This window comes from Ciconia boyciana, chromosome 4 (genome assembly GCF_034638445.1).
Source record: "Ciconia boyciana chromosome 4, ASM3463844v1, whole genome shotgun sequence".
NCBI classification, from domain to species: domain Eukaryota; kingdom Metazoa; phylum Chordata; class Aves; order Ciconiiformes; family Ciconiidae; genus Ciconia; species Ciconia boyciana.
The window spans coordinates 53,411,239-53,430,734 of record NC_132937.1 but is presented as its reverse complement, the minus strand read 5'-3'; the positions used below and the strand labels follow the sequence as shown (position 1 = coordinate 53,430,734).

The window sequence follows — 19,496 nt, the reverse complement described above, 5'->3', positions numbered from 1 at the left end:
TTTCTGCTTTTGGTAGAAGATGGTTTTATCTTGGAATTTTGCAAGAAATTCCTCTTATGCAGCCTGCAAAGCACTACCTTCAGAAAAAACAGCAGAATGGTTCTTTATGTAAACACCATTTAAGAAACGAACTCACTTCTCAATCAACAGCTTTTTGTGTTCCCTTTTGAAAAAAGCCAGTTCATTCCACATAGCGTCAGAATCCTCTTGACAAAGCTGACAGGGGTCGGCATGCTGGTATCTGCTTTTACTACTTTCAATCCTGTTTATGAGTAAAAAGAGGTTGTTTGTTTTCAAATATCTACATGTTTTAGGACCACAACAATAAAAGCATCCTTGCTTTCAGAAAACACAAATTTTGAACTGTGGCATCTACTGAATATAAATCCTGTATGATGTAGACATTCTGTGAGGCATGAAACCTTAAATGTGGTTTTATAGAAAAGTTCAATTACGTAGTTTCAGACAGAAATAGTGCTAGTATGGCACCATGGCTCTCAGCTGACATGTGGCAGCAGCAGAGCAGTGTCACTCACATTCATTCTGTCAGCATTCCTTACAATACTGCTATGAGAACGCAGAAGGTGAAACCATCACACAATGTCTTGCAAAAAATGAGAGTTGTCACCATAAATGCCCCTGCAAACCAATCTGGAAGTTGCGCTAATGCCCACTCTAAAACTGTTGATCTACTGTCTAATGAAAGAATAAGCTATCTATGGATAAGATGATGCATCAGGAAAAAGCATACTGAATTTACATGCACAGAAAAAGAAAAAGAAAATATTTCACAGTTTTTCAGTCATTGGAATATTTTTAATGTATCTTAATAATGCAAAAGATTTAAATTGTATTAAAAAAATCCTTTATAAAATGAATTTAAAACTCTCTGCAATTTAAATTCCTACCAGGCATAGAAACAAACTCTCAGAGAATGTGGTAACCTCATAAGGCCCCCCACCATCCCATCATCTTTGCAGTCACGTATGTCAGTGGAAGTTGTATGTACACTGACAGGTGGATTAGGTCCCATCAGCTGCCATCTCAATAACAGATTCTAATCTATGAAGAATCAGAAAGAATGGTGTCCTCCATCACTTACAGAGGATCAGAAGTGCCATATAAGTACCTGATACTGAGTTCTTAATGCACAATTTACATTACACCAGCAATATAAAGCTGAGATACCAAAATAACAGTGTAAAGTATAATCATTTACAGACTCTTTTTATTTGTGTCTTGGCTACATTCCTTTGTTTAAGCATATTACAAATGAAAAACTTTTAGTATGATGACTTCATACAATTCTGTTTTGACAACAAAAATTAACAAAACCCTTTAATTTTCATCTCATCTTAATGAAAAAGATGAACAAATCAGATCATCAGAATCTGATGAAAAAAATCAGATGAACAAATAAAGATTTAGCATTACACTTTCCCCAATATCTACTTTTCCCAAATAGATTCCTGTCAGGACATAAGCTGGTTTCATTTATTTTAAACAGAAAGAGAAGTTGTTTTTGTCTCTTTTTCTCTTTTCTTTTCTTCCTTTTCTTTTTAAATATCAGAACCAGAACACTCAGTGCTTCACTGTATATCAAGTTTGATTTTACTGTGTTTATCTAGGTTGCATTTTTGTATCTTTTCAGCCTTGGCCTCTCTGTGGACCATGAATGCCTACTTAGCTTAGACACAGAATTATATAATTTCATTGCACAAAGTAACAATCATCCAGTAGGTTTCAGCCATTTCCAGCTTGCACTGAATTTAAAATAGTGATCTAGAAGATAAAATCATCCATGTTTTTCCTAAATAAACAAAAACTTTTCATTCTAATTTAAACAAATCTATTTGTTATTTATGCTTTGGTATTTCAAAAAATCTTCCTGTGCTACCAATGCCTGTAGCAGATTTGTACCCTACCATTATTTTCATCCACACTTTTTTTTTTATTTTTAAAAGGCCAACCATTCTTAAGGAAATGCCATAGTATTACAATGCAATGCAAATCTACGCAGACAGGCCAAAGCATTACTTATATATAAGGGACAGTTTATCATTCACAGTAGGACCCTTTATGTCACCCTGGACTCTCTGAACAGCTACCAGTTTTGCAGCAATTTCTATGACTCTCTTTTTGGTTAGAGAGAGTTACAAAGTTTGTGTCAAGATTAGTCAGTATTGCTCTAATTACAAAAGGAATTATTTTTAGTAAAACATGTATGTGTTTACTAAACTGTAGGTGCAAGCTGAAGTCTTACTAAAGCTACCAGGACATAAGGACCCACTCAAATTACTTCCTTGAAACAGGGCCTGAAAAACTGTACCTCAGCAGTGTTTGATAACTGAAGTGGTAAGAAATGTCTTCATACCTCCAAATGTGTCTGTTTACCAAAAATTCTAACTCTCTGCTAAGAACTTAAAAGAATTTATGCATAAATTTTTCACTGTTCTGTATAGAATTTAAGGGAGAAGTACATATCGAATATTCGCTATTTAAATTTTGATGTGGTAGAGTCTTTCTTCTTTCCATTAATAAAGATATATTACTGCAATATTTTTGTAGAATGATCAGAAATAATTGATTTTATAATCATTTAACAGATGAAAACACCCTGCTCTTCATGCACATACTCTTTTTTTCCCTATTAAGAAGGGGATTTTAGGATCAGCTTCATTTAATGTTTGAATCACTAAATGTTAGAGAGGCTGTTATTTCTGTATTGTTTAATGAGTAAAATTATTTTTAAAAACTATTTGAAACATAAGGAGCAATTGTTCTATTACCGAAAATTAAAAACATACACAGTCAACAAATTAATCGACTGGGGAATTAGACAAGCATAAATAAGCAGCCCTAGCAGACCTTTGTCCAGTACCCAGGCTTAAAATGAGATCCTAAATAAAATAAGTCAAGGTGTCAGCTCAATACATTTTACTCTTGGTTTCAACTGTAATTTCTCTCATATAGGGGTATGCCATGTATTCTGCTTTAACAAAAGATAAAGTCTTGATCATCACATAGTAGCTTCTTCCTTCAAATCAAATTCTCTTTTGAATACCTGTATAATACTTCTGTTCAGATTTCTTGTGTAAGTGAAATGTTTTTAATGAGCTATGTAACTTACCTGCTATCAGCCTCTTCCCACTGCTTTAATTGCTCTTTTAGTGCTCTGTAGTTGGTCTGTAACATCTGCAGCCTCTCTTTCGGTTTTTCATGGGCTGCTCTTAGCTCATCAGTTTCTTGAGTCTGTACAGCACCAGAAAAACAACATTAGATTTGGGCAAAATGTAAGAGACTTTCACACAGATCACATGAAACAAAAGTTCTGTTTAAGTGACTATTAAGAGCCTCAGAAATCTAAATAGAAAGATCAGGAATCACAGGCCCTGGGGTCAAATTCTTCTTATTGCTGCTTGGGCAAATTTTGCTAATTTGGCAAAATTTACTTCAATATTTTTTTCCATGCTACTGAGAAGTTTTAAAAAATTTACTACCAAACTGTCAGTTTTCATCTTGTGAATGCATTGGGCTAATACACCTAAAAATACATAGACTGAAAAAGGATTGTTGGCACTGTCTTTTCCTCCGAACTACTTTTTTCTTTTTTTTTTTTCGCCCCCCATGGAAAACTAATCTACGTATTTTCGAGGGAACCACTGGCCACACTGAGGTCCACATCAAAAAACCCTAAATTTAAATGGGTTCAGGATTTCCTCATATATTATTTCTGTAAATATATATAAACCTGCAACACCCAGACTTTGTCCTCTAGTTACATAACAAACAAGAAATAAAAACAAATTTTGCAATAGCTTTTATATAATCAAAACCATATGAAAAAACGTACTCTCTTTTTACATAATGAAAAGTAAGATATACCTTGATTTACATTACAGGATAACATAACGCGAGTTTAAAAAAAGATTTTCCTAAGTGACAATACTGTGCTCTGAAAAAAATGAACATTAAGAAGAGGACATTTCACAGTTTAGAGCAAGTCAAATTCTAGCATACAGCAGTAAAGAATTCACCAGACATTATCCTGTAGTAAAATTCGCCCTCAGTGCTTCATTTCCAGTTCAATGGGAGCTCTACTTGTAGAGCAACTACAGAACATGTTCCTTAATCTCTAAGTAAATCACAATACTTTATTTGCATGCATTTACTGCTTATATGCAAGGAGGGCTTTTCAGCATTAGTCAATAAATAAGATACACCAATAGTCAGAGCTGTGAACAATAAAACTTAAATCCCACTATAAAAACATGGCAAGGGTTTTTACAGTAGTGCTAACTACAAAGTACCTAGACTAAGCTTGTCTTCTAAGATGTAGCCCAGCTTTCATGATGCATAAACAAAGCTGAAAGATACCAGCTAAAATTTCAGATGCTACTATATTCCAAATTCCAGATTTAGGAATAGAAGCAGGTACAAAAGTGACCTTACTGTTAAATATTTCTTCAATGCAGTGGGGTTTTTTTCTGAAACAACCTCTAAACCAGATACATTTATAAATTTTGAATTGCTTTAAAAGTACTTCTGACTGGTTTTAAGTAGCTTATACAAATACTACAATGATATTAAAAACAATCACACAAATAGTGCAATAAATTTATGACAAAGGACATAGAGACTATTACCAAGCTTTGCTTGACACTACAACAGGAAATTTTTATAAGAATCCGATTATAGATGCTATGTTTTCAAGAGAAGTTCATGAAATCATTATTCTGGAATTGTTTGATATTGCCAGTGAAAACTGATCAAGTCTGGCAACGTATTGGAAAATAACATCTTCAGCATAAATCCTCCGAAGTTTATTAGTGTCAACGCCCTTTTAGAGATGCAACCAAGTGTAGAATTTGGCCTTTCCTATTTATGAATCTATATTTTTCATTATTGCTTACCTGTTCCATTATCCATTCTGTTACACTTATTTCCTTCCCTTATCAGTTGCTCTGCTCTCATGGAAATAGAAATTAGACAATTAACTGTCCTAATCACTCTCTTTTATTGAATTATTAAACACTTCAGAACTTTAAATTTACACTAATTTCCATAATCTCAGTTAGTTCCAAATCTCTCTGATTGAATTACATTATATTTTTTAATAATTAAACTGTCTTGTATACAGTTTTCTATATATTGACAGAAATGGGACAGAACAACCATCTCTAGCAGTGCTGGATCTCCAGGTTCTTCTCCAGCTCTCCACTGCCATTCTATAGTACTTCCCATGCAATAATGAAAGACAAAAAGACAAAGTCCAATCTGCAGGAGGAAAAACCCAACTGCCTGTGAAAAAAAGTCATTTTGCTATTTGCAGGCAGCTCAGACAAGCCAAAAGATTCTAACCGCTACTTCAAAATTTTGTTGAAATTGACCTGTAACAACTTCTGTTACTGTAAAAATTTAACTAAAATGGAATTAAAAAAATACACTGATTCAATTCTTTGACTACTATTCTTAGGCTGACAAGAAGTGAGGAACCTGACCATTACAAATAAAAGTAGTTATGTGGAAAAGCCACAATATTAATACATTTTTGGCATCTGAACACCATACATGGAACAGGACTATTTATGAAATCTATACTAAATATAACAGTGTGCCCTCACTCACATAAACAAGTATTAAGGTGGCCCTGAAGACTGGTCTACATATTCTAGTTCTAATTATCTCCAAAATTTTAGAACTTTAAACTAAAAGGGTGAGAAAACTCAAAGCAATGATCTCCTATTGCTTTTGAAAACTTTGCAGTTAAAGCCACTAAGATCTCCTCTAGGCTATGCCAGAGATCACAGTTCTAGAAACGTAATATGGGAGAAGAGAACATATTCTTAGTTCGTATCAAATATCTAACTCTTGGCAACCAAACTCCTGCCCATTTCTTAAAGACCAACAGTAGATTGATGTACTTATGCTTTGCACTATTCTAAGTGCCAGCTTCATAATTTGTTATTCAAAATCCATGAAATACTCTTATTTACTCTTACATTCTCTTCCCTAAACAAGGGTGGAATCAGGCATGCTCTGTTATGTTTTACTATGTCCTGCAGTGCAGAAATGAAGCCGATTCTGTACCAAAACTATAGACATTCTGAATTTACATGATTACCCTATTTATATTAGCAATGAAGACAGTAAGAGCCAACTTTCCTTGGCCAGAAATGAGCCAGCTGAGGAGAACTGGAAAATCCTATGAATGGGACCTCGCCCTTTTCTGTTCCTTTGTAACACCGAGTGGGGCATCAAATATTCCTGTTCCTGAAAACCCCATAAATAAAGCCGTGCATCTTTTTTTTTTTAAGTGTTACCGATTTTGCAGAAGGACCAATGGATAAAGTCACAATTTCATCTTCAGGATATGCATCATCTGTATGTTTATTGCTAGAGCAAACATTTTTCTGAGCAAGTATATTTCAAGTAATCATACAGCCAACACTTTGCTTGAGGAGGCAATAATGCAAGTGCCAGTTTTGAAAATGTTGATCACATGCATTATTCTTTGTTGGAAGCAATGCCTGAGAGGAAGCTAATATCAAGAAATCATACAATACCAATAGAATTATTCTGATGTTAATGTTATGACACCTGAGTTCACTGTCATACTGACAATAGCCTCACTGAATTCTGAATGTAGTGCCATAACAGTGTTTAATATGTTGACCTAGGCCTCTGCGGCTTCTTTCCAATCAATTAAAGCATTCTGCAAAAGAAGCCAAGTAGGCTTCCTAGAGAAAATGCAAGGAGTTCATATATTCAGTTTCAAGGGGAGATAAAAGACTTAGCACTTAAAGACCTCATGGATTAACAGCTGTGATAAATAGAGATCCCACACTTGCAACATAATAAAGCTGCACAGATTCCTAAATTGTGCTTTGAAGATGAAATGGAAGAAATGACAAAGGCAGTATGGCAAATAGTAAAAATTATGTTATGAGTTCACGCAGAGAGAATAACACTCCTTTCTCTTCTGTATGTGCTTAGAAAATCACAGTGCTTCTCTTCACTCCTCTTTCCAGAAGAAAACGCAGAGAAATGTGGAACTCTCTATCATTTAAGACAATAACCATACACACTGATGTGTAAGCTTTGCTGCCAAGGGCGGAGCAGCTGTAGTCCACAGTGCCAGAATAATCTGTAGCATCAGTGTCTGGCAGGCCAACTAAGAGTAACAAACAGGAGGCCTGCCAAAGGCCAGTTCTCAGGTAGAGCTGGTAGGACATGCTTTAGATTTCTCAACAGAGAGAAAAGACAAAACAAAATTAATCTTCTGACTCCCAGGAACAAGGAGTAAGACAGCCTGTAAGACTGAATTTGAAGTCTAAATCATATTTCCTGTTCATATACTCTGCATGTGTTAAGACACTACATTAAACTCTCTCAAGTATACAGGGTGATGAACTTTTGCATTTGTGCTAAAATATAATTCCCATTCACATTTTTTCTAAAATTGACTTACCACATATGAGTGTCTTTTTGCATGAGGCAAGAGCTCAGGACTATGGTTTGTAGGGCTCCCCAAATTTTTTCACTTACCTGACATTTATCACAGCATGTTAAATATAACCAGTTCTGCTTTAGGCTGCATATACTGAAAATACCTTTCAAATTCCATAACTCTGAAGGAAAGGGGAAGGGAAAGGAGGAGAGTATGAACTGTAAATGGTTAAGAAAATGTGACTCAGGGTCTGGGTTTTGCATTCTGAGGTGCAACTTGAAACCAATAGGTTATTCAAAAGGTACTATTTTTGAAGTAAAAAAATCAAACCAACAAAAACCTATAAAATGGGGACAAAATTGGAAATTGTAATACGTGCTCAATTAAGCTTTTCTACCAAGGGTTGGCGTGGGGTGGGGTGGTGTTTGTTGGGGGTTTTTTTATAGCATTTGTTAGAACAACAATTTCTGAGCCATAACTTCTAAGAGTACAAGGGGCAAATCTGTTCTAAGTAATTGACTTCAGCATTTTAAAATACTGGCTTCACTGTAAAAAAAAAAAATTTCTTTGTACTTTCTGCTTCACTTTAATTCTATATGAACACATGAATTTCTTGGAATATATATTCTCAGACAGAAATTTTGAAAATGTATTTAACAAGCACGTATTATTGATGACAGCTCGAATTAGGCTTCTATAGGACTGCAGGAGTACCAACACAAGATTCCTAGCAGTAAAGGAAAAAGGCAAACTAATGGAGAGTGCTCTCTTATGCTAACACACTTACAGTCCATAACGATAGGTGCATTTTGCATTTTTAAAATGTCTGTTTATTTTTGGTATATCTTTATCTATGCAAGCTTATAGCTAGAGGGGTTTTTTTATTTTTATTTTTTTAACGTTCACCTTTAGCTGTAGTGTCTTCTCTAAGTTTTCAATCTTCCTTTCAGCTATTTTAAGCTTCCTTAGCTCCTCTGACTCTCTAAAAGAGCTCTTTGGGGACAGAGACCTTGAACGTTTCACAGGTGGTTCCTGGAGAATAAAACAAGGACATGGTTGAACTAGTTGGAACACCGGATTATGAAAGACATGCAGAATTAAAGAAGAAGTAATTTTGAATACTAATAATGAATTATAAAAAAAAAAAAAAATCTGCATGGAATACCAGAGAAATAACAAGCAGAATTACCACAGCGCTACCACTAAAGGTTTCTCTGTGACTCGTTAATGAGAATATTCATTTACATTTACATTGTTTCTTTCAGAATAATGATGTCCCATTAGGGAAGACTAAAGGGTTATAGACTCAGAAATGCAAGAAACCTCATTACAAAGGAGGGGATAGAGGCTGGTCTAATTGCTCTATAAGGGTCCAAGGTTACACTTGATAGGACAACCAGAAACAAGAGGGAAAGGATTTTTTTCCCTTTGAAATAGTTTAACACACTGTGAAGTTGAAGGAACAATATGCTTGAGGAATATAAATACAACAGACAGTAGATCTTATACCATAATGACCATATGGTCATTAACTATAATGTGACTAACTAGAGACAAGAATATGTGTTTATATTATGTACAGCTTCATATAGCAATCTGGAGAAAGAATATGCGAAAGTAACACTTAAACTGGGCAGCTTTCTTGTTCATTCTATGTCATATGTCCTTACGGCAAAGAAAGAAAGACCTCATCAAATCAGACTTCTGATTTTCTGAATAACTTTGGTTAAGGACAGAGAAAGACTAACATAAGGTAGTTACTAACTAATAAATACTAACGATAAGGTAAAATGCTATTACACAAATACATAAAGTCAAACAAAAACTCAAGATTAATTGTGATTATTGTTGTTGCATGCTGCCATTTTCACTGTAAAATAACTGATTTACAACAAAAGGAATTCAGGATAAAGTCTTCTTGAATACTATATATTTCAACACTTTTACTATTCCATTAAATTAATTTAATCTTAAAGAGAATCTTAATAAGCAACTGGCATTTTTTTCTTTGACCACTACCTTCCAGTATTAAATCTTTACAAGACACTGTATACCACACTTTCACTTTAAATCATATCTGTTTCCAAGAAGAAGAAAAAAAATAATATCATGAAATATCAGAAAATAATAGTATCACATATTTAAGAATTTAAATATTACCAAGGTGTTTTTGTCATTTGGCTTTGGGTTTCTTTTGCTTCTGAAATGTGCCTGAATGAGATTTAAAAAAAACCAAAACCCAAACCAAAACTAACATCTGGAAAGAATTTTAGTACATTCAAAACCTGAATGTCAAATGGACATATTTTGTATATTCCTGTCAGTTCCTTTATATAACAGAAGAAACTAGAAGAAAGTTCCAATGAACATTTAAAACAATACTTCCGAATTTATGGTTTTATATTGTCAGTATAACATTGTACTAAGAGTAGATCTCTTTGAAATAGTAAGATTACTGATTCACTTTTTTTTTCTAATAATTATAGTAGAGATATCCAAAAGTTTACTTCAGTTAATAGATGCTGATATTAATCAGTAAAGATTTTAAAATTGCATAAAACCAAATTGATCCCTTTCAGGTCTCTGAAGCAGAACATCCCAAGACCAACATATGAAAAAATCTACTCATCTTCAAAGTCCCAGATTTCTTGAATAAAACCAAGATCTTAAATAAAACTTCCACATTTCCTAATTATTGCATACCCATACTAATTTTTCCTTAAAATCCAGAATGCATTATTTTTCAAGAAATCTTTCCTAGTTAAATTTTATGTTTGTATACAGAAGACTTGGAAAATACATGATTTGTCTGAAATCAGGAATAAAAGGTCAAAGCACCACATTTGTTGCCAAAGAGAAGGACAACAAAGGAAAAGAAGTGGACCAACCAGCACCAGACTGCTAAGAATAACTAGGTAGAGAGGATCTATGGAGGAATGTAAAATTCATAGTCTTGCTGCTTTAATCAAAGGTGATCAGATACAATGAGTACACAACAGTTTGTTTATACACATACACACACACACACACACACTTTACATATAGCTACCTGGGATTCTGCTGTGAATCTCTTTCACAGGGCCAAGGTATGGAAAAAAAATAGAGAAAAATTCTAAGTATTCATGGGCATGGAAATAATTCTCTGTGAAAACAGGTGGGATTGGTGATGTGCATTAAGAAACACTCTATTGTTTAAATATGTTTTTACCTGTTTAGTGATCAGACTAGAGGTCTGTGGAGAGAAGGAGCTGAGTCTGGGCTTTACAGTTGCACATAGGTAGTTCGAAGGCAATCTTTACCAAGAAGGCAAACAGTTTAATTTTCCTACCAAGACAGAAGAGACTGTGTAGTAAAATACACTGTAATTTGATTGCCTGGGACTGCTGCAAAACTCAATTTGGAAGATGGCATCTGTAATGCCCTTCTCACAACTGCAAACTTTGCTGCTGCTGCTGCTAGGTTTAAGCATTTAATTTTTAATTCAGTCCTCAAATTCTACAGTAAATTTAGACATACCTGCATTAAATATATACACAAATTGTAATGTTTTAAACATTTCCTAAATGTTTAGGAATAAGAAAAAGTCCAGTTTTATGAGCAAAGAATGCTAATGCAAGTCAGTAAAGGGCAACAACAGAAGATTTTTCATCAAATGATCCTAAAACATGTTTACAAAAGACTAAGCCAAATAGCAGAAAACCAGAAATAAACAGGCTTCATAATATTAATAGATATGAAACTTTGTGACAGAAGATTTAATGTAAAGAAATAGCTGATAAATGGATGTGACACACATTAACTGTTAACGGAGGTACAGGAAGCAGAAAAAGAAAAGATGCCTCTCTCTAAACAACCTTCTGTTACCCATCTGCACCATGAAAGACACCATGGGATGAAGCTGGACATAGTCACGTTGTTGAATTCAACAGGTTTTGAGTTGGATGGAGCCAACAAGTCAAAAAAAAAGCAAACAAGGGAAGCCAGAACTCTTACTGAAATGTGTTGGAGAACTTTTCTGCACACACAGATCAGATCAATGTCTGCCAGGATACAGCACTGAAGACAGTAGGCAGAAATCTTAATGGTTTTTATCACTTGAAGAAACAGAAGCCTTGCTGAAGCTGAACCAGAGGCTGACAAGATACAGGTGGGGTTTCTTGGAGAGGAAAAATGGCAAATTCTCAATTCACTATGTTTCAACAGGAACTTTATCAGTACTGCAAGTTAACTCATGCCTTTTAATATCTTGACATTATAGACTTAGAAGAATGCTATACAATGTATGTCATATAAAAGACAATTATAACTCCCATGCATCATACAACGGGAAAGCTTAGCTATAAAAAAACACGGGCTGTGTTACTGAGTCGGCCAGCAGACATATGGACAGCAGTTTATAGGTAACAGAAATCAGACATAGCTCACAAAGTTAAAAAGTTTAAGCTCCAAAAAGAGTTCTAGGAAGACCCAGCAACTGACTCACAAGTCTTCATACAAAACAGCACTCAGCTGTACCACTTTCCACTGGACTATGAGGGTTACACTTGCCTCTGAGTACACACGTAACAGTATCAAGAAAAATGACACCATGCATGCACATTTAACAAGGCTTTTAACCACTGCATCATCTGTCTCGCAGAGTTAGTCGTTTCTATTACTCTGTATGACTGTAGGCAAGGGATTTGAATTTCTGCAATTCATAAAAACCAACACTAGCCTATAGATGTATACATATATCACTGCATTCTGCAGAACCAAACATAGGTGGAAGCATACAGTCATGTGGCCACACGTCCCAGTTTATCACACTAGTGGCAAGTTTCTGTTTTGTCCCAGGCTCTTCTTTTTAACACCTTTCCAATTATTTCTTCTTTTAAAATCTTTGGCTTTTTAAAGCAGAAAGTAATCAAAGCAGTGTCATTCTGATCATAAGTGATTCCATGCTTATTTTTTCTTTGTATCCTGGGAAGGCACATAAGGGGGGATGAAGTGAAGTGAAGTGAAGACACAGAGTCTTTATGAAGCCGAAAGGATCACCACTGTAAAACAAGAATTGTATATCCAACATATTCTTCCTGTCAAATCATGCGCTAATAACTTCTGTCATGAATCCTTTTGTCATAAAAGACTGAACAAGAAGGTAACAGGATGATATGTCATTACAAGGGAAAATCAGTAAAGATAGCAGTAGTATCTTTTCTATTTTATATGTGTATTTTGTGATCCTAAAGCTGGAATGTTTCTACAATTTTCCTTACTGTCTTGCCTAAATACAAAGGATTTGTAGGCTGTCAATTTAGTTCCCAAAAGTTTTAATAGAGATGGCGTGCCCATGTGAAAAAGTGCACATATCAAACAACCCTGAGTATTGAAAGAGCATGACTAGGATCTGCATATCCAAACAGGAAAAGTTTCTCTGCAACAGAATTTAAAAGTTTGTATTTAGTTTTACTCAAGGGAGGTAATTGCTTTATTCTTGACACAGTGATCAGTTCATGACAAACACAGTACCCTCATTTACATTATTCTGAGGAAACAAGAAATGACATTGTGGTGGGTTAACCTTGGCAAAGGGTCAAGCACCCACCCAACTGCTCACTCACTCTCCTTCCTCTCCAGGGCAGGGGGAGAAAATAGGATGAAAAAAGCTCGTGGGTTGAGACAAAGAAATGGAGATTGCCTACCGTTCACCGTCATTGGCAGACTCGACTCAGGGAAAATTAAGTTATTGACACTTAAAATAGATTTGGGTAGTAAGAAATAAAGAAAATATTAAAACAACACCTTTTCCCCACCCTGCTTCCCAAGCTCAACTTCACTCCTGACTCCTCTACCTCCTGCTGAGCAGCGCGAGGGGATGGGGAATGGGGGGTTACAGTCAGTCCATAACAGCTCCCCTTGGCCACTCCGTCCTCCTCACACTTTTCCCCTGCTCCAGTGTGTGGCCCCTCCACAGGCTGGAGTCCTTCAGGATAAACTTGCTCCAGAGTGAGTGCTCCATGGGCCACAGTTCCTGTCAGAAGAACCTGTTCCAGCATGGACTCCTCTCCACACACTACCGTTTCCTTTCTTAAACAGATTTTCACAGAGGCGCCACCACATGCTCCTAAACAAGTGTTCTAAAATATGTCTTTTCCCAAAAATAGCATACAGTGCAGGATAGTGAGAAAGAACAAGCAATACAGTTTTCAAAGGAAATGTTAGGAGATACCAAATGTGGGAAAACAAGGAGATTTCTAAGGAAGCAGAACATGCTGGTCCACCCTTGTAGACTATTTATACCACACAGAAGCACATTCCTATTTGCTTCCTTGCTACAGAAATCTGTTCCAATTTTCCCATATTCTATACAACCACAATAAAAAAAAATTTTTTTAGATGAGGAAGAGGCTGAACACACTGAAAAACATCATGACTTCCGCTAATTTAATAAATCAATTTAAGCCATAGAACTACTTAGAGATCTATTTCATTAGCTATAGTTTGTAGCTGTTACTGTTACCTGGTGCCTAAATTTAACAGAAAGTCAGCATGAAAGAGGCAGTCCAGCATTATACAGAGTAATAAAAATTCAGGAAAATAAACTTCAAAAGGACAATGTTGTAATTCTTCATAGAAAAGTACTACATCATACTTTAAAAATCAAGAATTTGGAAAAAAAATCTTCTTCATTTATAAAATCATAATAATAACAATTTATATTTCTCTCATCTTCCTTCCAGGGAAAGATGGTCATTCTGATAAACACCACAAAATACCTGATAAATATTCATTTTAACAAACCTACACAGAATTTATCCTTCAAATATTTCATTTAATTAAAAATCCCTTATTCAGTATTTAATAAGGTAAAACCTTCTACTCCCAACAGCTATTTTAACAAGCCTTTGGCAGATAACACAAGAACCATTCAAACAAGCTCCCAGAATTATAAGCAGCATCAACAGATATTAAAATTATTATCTGGACCCTTGAGCAAAAATGTTTGGCTTTACCAGCCTTAGACACAAATACACAAGACAATAAAGCTATCCTACCTCATGCTTTCTTCCAGTCCTTATATTGTTGCTTTCCAGAGTTTCTGTAGTGTACAAATTGTGCTCTGATAGGTTAAGACTTGCTTTTTTCAATTTTTCCTGTAAAAGCTCGATTTCAGATTTTTGCATTGTAATAAGACACTCTAGCTCACTTAAAGAAGGCTGTTGAAATACCTAGAAAATGATAGTACAGGTATATTATATTACTAACAAAAGATCAGAAGTGTAACAATTTAGATAAAACTGCCTAGAGAAACACAACATTACCAATATTACAGGAACGTGTGAGACCTGTAAATAATCCTGCTTTTGTAAATGAGTCATTAATCCATAATCAAAACCAGACCCCAATGTGTTAACTAAACATTTTTACACCACCACCAGCAGATTTTCCGAATCCAAATTTATAGTCTTAACAATGGTTGTTTTGTACTGACATTTCTTCTGCAGCAACTTATTCTATTATGGTATTTTGTATCTCACATGTTGTCAAAATTTCTTGACAAAATATTCTACCTCCCAGACTTGTTTCTGATGAAATTTCAAGTTGGTAAGTATCACTGGCCTATCAAACATGGGAAAAAAAAACTTTACTGCATATTCCATCAATAAAGATATTCTTAGTTAAAAACTGCCTCAGAAAAGTACCTCTTTAATGTAAATTTACAACATGTATCCACTATGTCCATAAACTCAGACAGCACAAGCGTTGTGGTCAAACTGAAGACTTACAGAAGAAATAAGATGGTAATTCTAGATCACAGTGTTACTCAAAGCAGATATGTCATTTCATGAAGGCATTGAATTCCAGGACCCTTCCCAGCTATCAATCCATTCACAGCAATTCCATGGCACAATACAACACTGCTGCACACTGCTCACCTTGGCCCTGTTCCAAAACCTGTTCAGACCAAAACACATTTTCATTGGTACCAGCTATCTTAAAGTCATATCCCCGATCTCCAGTAGTGGACTCATGTGTGTACACATGACCAAGAGTGGTCAAGTTACCATGGCTTGATAAATTACTCATTGTCAGCTGAGTTTTCATTAACCGCCTGTGATCACACCCCACTGCGTTACATCCACAAGGCAAAACATTGCTGTTGCTTATGCTAAGCTAACAATATGCCTGTTGTGGCAGTCTATGGCAATCACAAAGTGAAATGCTTTAGCTCACACCTTCTCCGCAGTGCTTTAAGGCTGGGGACAGACATTCACCTTGCAACAGCTGTGCCAGGCAAAGATAGTATAAATCCCACATGGTCGATGCATGGAGGCAGCTGGAGGTTAGCACCCCAACACTATAGCTGCAAGAAGGGATGGTGCAAACCCACTCCCTAATCAATTGCATAAGTAAAAGGACAGGTTAGTTTAAAAAGTCAATGCAAGTGGCTTGAGCTGACCCAGCTGACCTTGTATTGCACTGATTAGGGCAAACTCATGAAACTCAGATTGCCAGTGGTGCTCTGACAGCAATGACAAGCAGCTAGGAAACAGTAAAGTCTTCAATCAACAAAGCTTGATCCAGAAGACAACTTTCTCAAGACTGACTGAAAGTTTTATTTTACACATGCTTTCCCTAATTAGCAAAGTTCTCACAACCTGACTTGCTTGCAACTGTTTGAGCATATTCTTAAGACAAATACTCATTTCAATACAGAAGAAAGAATTTGGTACAATTATCACCTGTTCCTACTCTCTCATTTACTGGTATGCCCCAAGTAAAACAAATCAGGTATACTGAGAAAAATCAGTGTAAAAAATCAGAAAAGGCAGTGTAAAAAAGGTTAAGCAAACCAAAAAAATCTCTGAATTCATGCTAATCAAGAAATGGGATGGTCCAAAGTTGATTAAAATCAAGCAAGAAAACTAGGAAGCTTAGTATTTGACAGAAACAGATTAACATGCATAGCCATTTTATTTCTTTCTATGCAGCTTATGAAGCTTTTCATAAAGCATACTATAAACTCACACTTTCTACAAATAAATCAGAAATTAGAAATACCAAGCATTTATTTCAGAAAAAGCGCAAATCCTCATACCACAAACAAGCACAGGAAAGTTGTGAGAGAGCAAAAGTTGCCCGTGCTTTTGCTGACTGTTCCTTAAATAATTTCTGTTGCTCATTTTGCATAATTTAGGCCATATGTAGTTGCAAAGAGATGTCGTTTCCACCCATGATCAGCAAAAGGCCAGTTTATAACTAAAAGAAAACTCTACATAGAGGAAAAAAAAAAGGAAAATAGAAAAATGGAGAGTATACAAGCCATGCATTGAAAAGAACATTTAAAAGAAAACTGAGCTTTTTGCTCATTTGACCAAAACCTTAGCACTATATAAAAAGGAAAAAAAATCCAACAAAACCTAGAAGACAGAAATAGTGCCAGTAGATAAGGGAAGTGTAACTATATTTAAGTTACATAATTTTTTTTTTTTACTTGAACTTTATTCTTTCTTATTAAAAAAGAGAAATAGACCTACCAAGTCATCCCATTTTATTGATTTCTCAGCCGTACATAAAAAAAGACTTCTATGTGTAACATAAGTTGTACAATTACATTAGTAACTAAAAAAAGAATCAACAGCTTCAATCTGTTATAATCACTTTAATTCATATTACAGTTACTTTAAAAAGTCCTGACTTTTAAACATTGAGAATTGCACAATTTTAGCTAATGATTAACTTCTTCCTGTATCACTAATTTTTAACGTCTTCTTTCAAAAATTAAATGCAGAGTGTTTTGAAATGTAAATCCATTTAAGAGTCACAGAATGTATCACATCCTTGCTCCTCTATGTCAATGAAGTTCTGCTACTGACTTTAATAGGACCAATATATGAACAGTGTTCTTCATTTGTTTTGGGGTTTTTTTTCCTACTCTTCTCCCAAAAGAGATATATAGAAATTACCATGCAGTGATATTTATTTCAAATTAAAATACTGTAAAGGCACAGCTTCTAATAAAACTCTTACAACAGTCTTTGTGCACATGCATACACACACCTACTTCCTGGAAAACTAAACCCAACAAAACCAGTCTTAGATCTTAACTTATACCTGCAAAATGCCTATGTGTTTACCCTCAAAATATGCAGCAGATCACTGTTACCAATACAGAACTTGCTATATAATTTTGGTCTATATATCCTCAAAACCTGCTCAATATTTAAGTATGCATGTGAAATTTCTTCAGTTTCAGGAATTCTAAGAACCCAGATGTAATCTGAAGAGATCCATTTAAAAATTGAGGTTTTTCTTATCAATGGACTCCAGTTTAAGAGCCAGGTATCATTTTCTGTTAAATTTAAGATATCCTTCAGTATTTTATAAATATTCTTCTACATTTCCTAGCCCAGAAGGCTTTGTTTACTCAAATATCAAGAGAATTTTTAAACCTGAATTTTTAAGACATGAAAAGAGATCTTCCAAAGACAGAAAGCTGGGTGAAATTTATCTCTCTGGTCTTTTGTTTCAGATTCATGTCTATTTAACTGTATGTTACTACACTTCTATGTTCCAGGTTAAGAGCAAAAAAATCACCAAACCCAAATTATTTAGTGAAAATATTTGGCTATTTTGAGAACCTCAGTTCCTTCTGTATAAAACATGACTTTATGAACAACCCAGAGTTCCAAGATTTATGCATGAATAAAGAAGTGCAATTTTATCAGATCCTCAGAAAGAAATGTGACCTTTTCTTGGCTTTTCACTTTCTAGCTTTACATCTGAACTTTTTTTTGTAATCTAAGAACTAAGGGAAATATTACAATTAGTAAGGCCAAAATGGCAAATAATTTGCACTATAGTGGAGCTCTGATTTAAAAATCCTAACATTATCAGAAAAAAAGCACAATATTGTGTTTCAAGACTGCAGAAAACATTCAACATCCAAGCTGTGTATGAAGAATGTAGTCCAGTTTCATAGTAAAGATCAGAAATCTGCAATCCAGAAATATAAAAACAAGTTACATGCTAAGAGGCAGCACCAGGTTCTTCCACAGTTTCTGTTTCAGAATTATCGTTGTAGATCTTTGATCTTACGAACTGAAATAGTAACTCACCTCAATAAAGAGTTGCATGAAGGTTCAGTTCCTAAAGTCTATTCTGAATCCTATGTCTAAAACTACAATTCCCACGAGATGATAGTTTCAATGTACACATAGCGTTGACACTCTTCACAGTCTATCCATCTACATGTTGAATGCAGCAAATGAAGGCTTTCTCTCAGGTTTAAGCATCTTAGATTAGATCCTACCTGCATTATAAAGTCTAGCTTAACAGAATAATGGTTTCTTCTTTCACTTAGCAAAATCAGTTTAGATCATATGCTATTTTATCATAACAGATACATAATTTTTTCATACTGAAACTCAATTTAACATGCAAAACATATATTCCAAATAAATATCAGAGGTTTATTTATGTTTTAAACAACAAATACAATCAAGAAAGATTCTCACTCCTCTTAAGCTTATATGTCTTTTCAAAGTAAGACACAGCTGATGTTTTCTGAATGCATTAATCAAGATGAAGCATAAGCACGACCTTCACCACAAAGCTGTACCACCAGGGGAACCATCTACACTGTACTTAGGGAAGGGAATCCAATGCCACCTTCTCAATGCCACTGTTGTCAGAGATCACAAACAGTACCAAACAATATGGAGAAAATACAGCTATGGTCCGCCATACTTCTACTCTGCATGACTTTTCTGAACCGGCAAAAGAGAGCAGGTGTCAAGGGAATGGATACCTAAAAGCTTCAGAAGTAATAACACAGCTTTATGTGTACTCCTGCTCCTCCTCAACTTCCTCAGCACAAAGCTGTGCTAACACTAACTGCACTATACTAAAACCACAGGCTCAGAGGAGACAGAAAAAGCCTGCACAGTCTTTGTGTAAGAAGATGCAAGCTCACGCTGCTTCAACCACAAACTGGCCAATAGGCACACAGTGGCTTAGTAAAGGTTAGAATTTCTTTTCTCAGCAACACAAGAGAGTTTAC

The 19,496-nt window shown here is 35.1% G+C and overlaps 1 protein-coding gene across 6 annotated transcripts in view; it reads right to left on the bottom strand.

The window, feature by feature from the left end:
• Window positions 1-19,496, bottom strand: part of CNTLN (centlein) — a 199,375-nt gene that overhangs the window by 93,561 nt on the left and 86,318 nt on the right. For 3 of the 6 annotated variants that reach the window (XM_072860344.1, XM_072860352.1, XM_072860348.1), the window contains 4 exons: window positions 14,488-14,661; window positions 8,357-8,482; window positions 3,131-3,252; window positions 137-262 (listed from right to left, as the gene is read on the bottom strand). In XM_072860344.1, the coding sequence (XP_072716445.1) occupies window positions 137-262; window positions 3,131-3,252; window positions 8,357-8,482; window positions 14,488-14,661 (548 nt within the window). The remainder of the gene's footprint in view (window positions 1-136; window positions 263-3,130; window positions 3,253-8,356; window positions 8,483-14,487; window positions 14,662-19,496) is intronic. The other 3 variants (XM_072860349.1, XM_072860350.1, XM_072860351.1) reach the window with 3 other exon arrangements.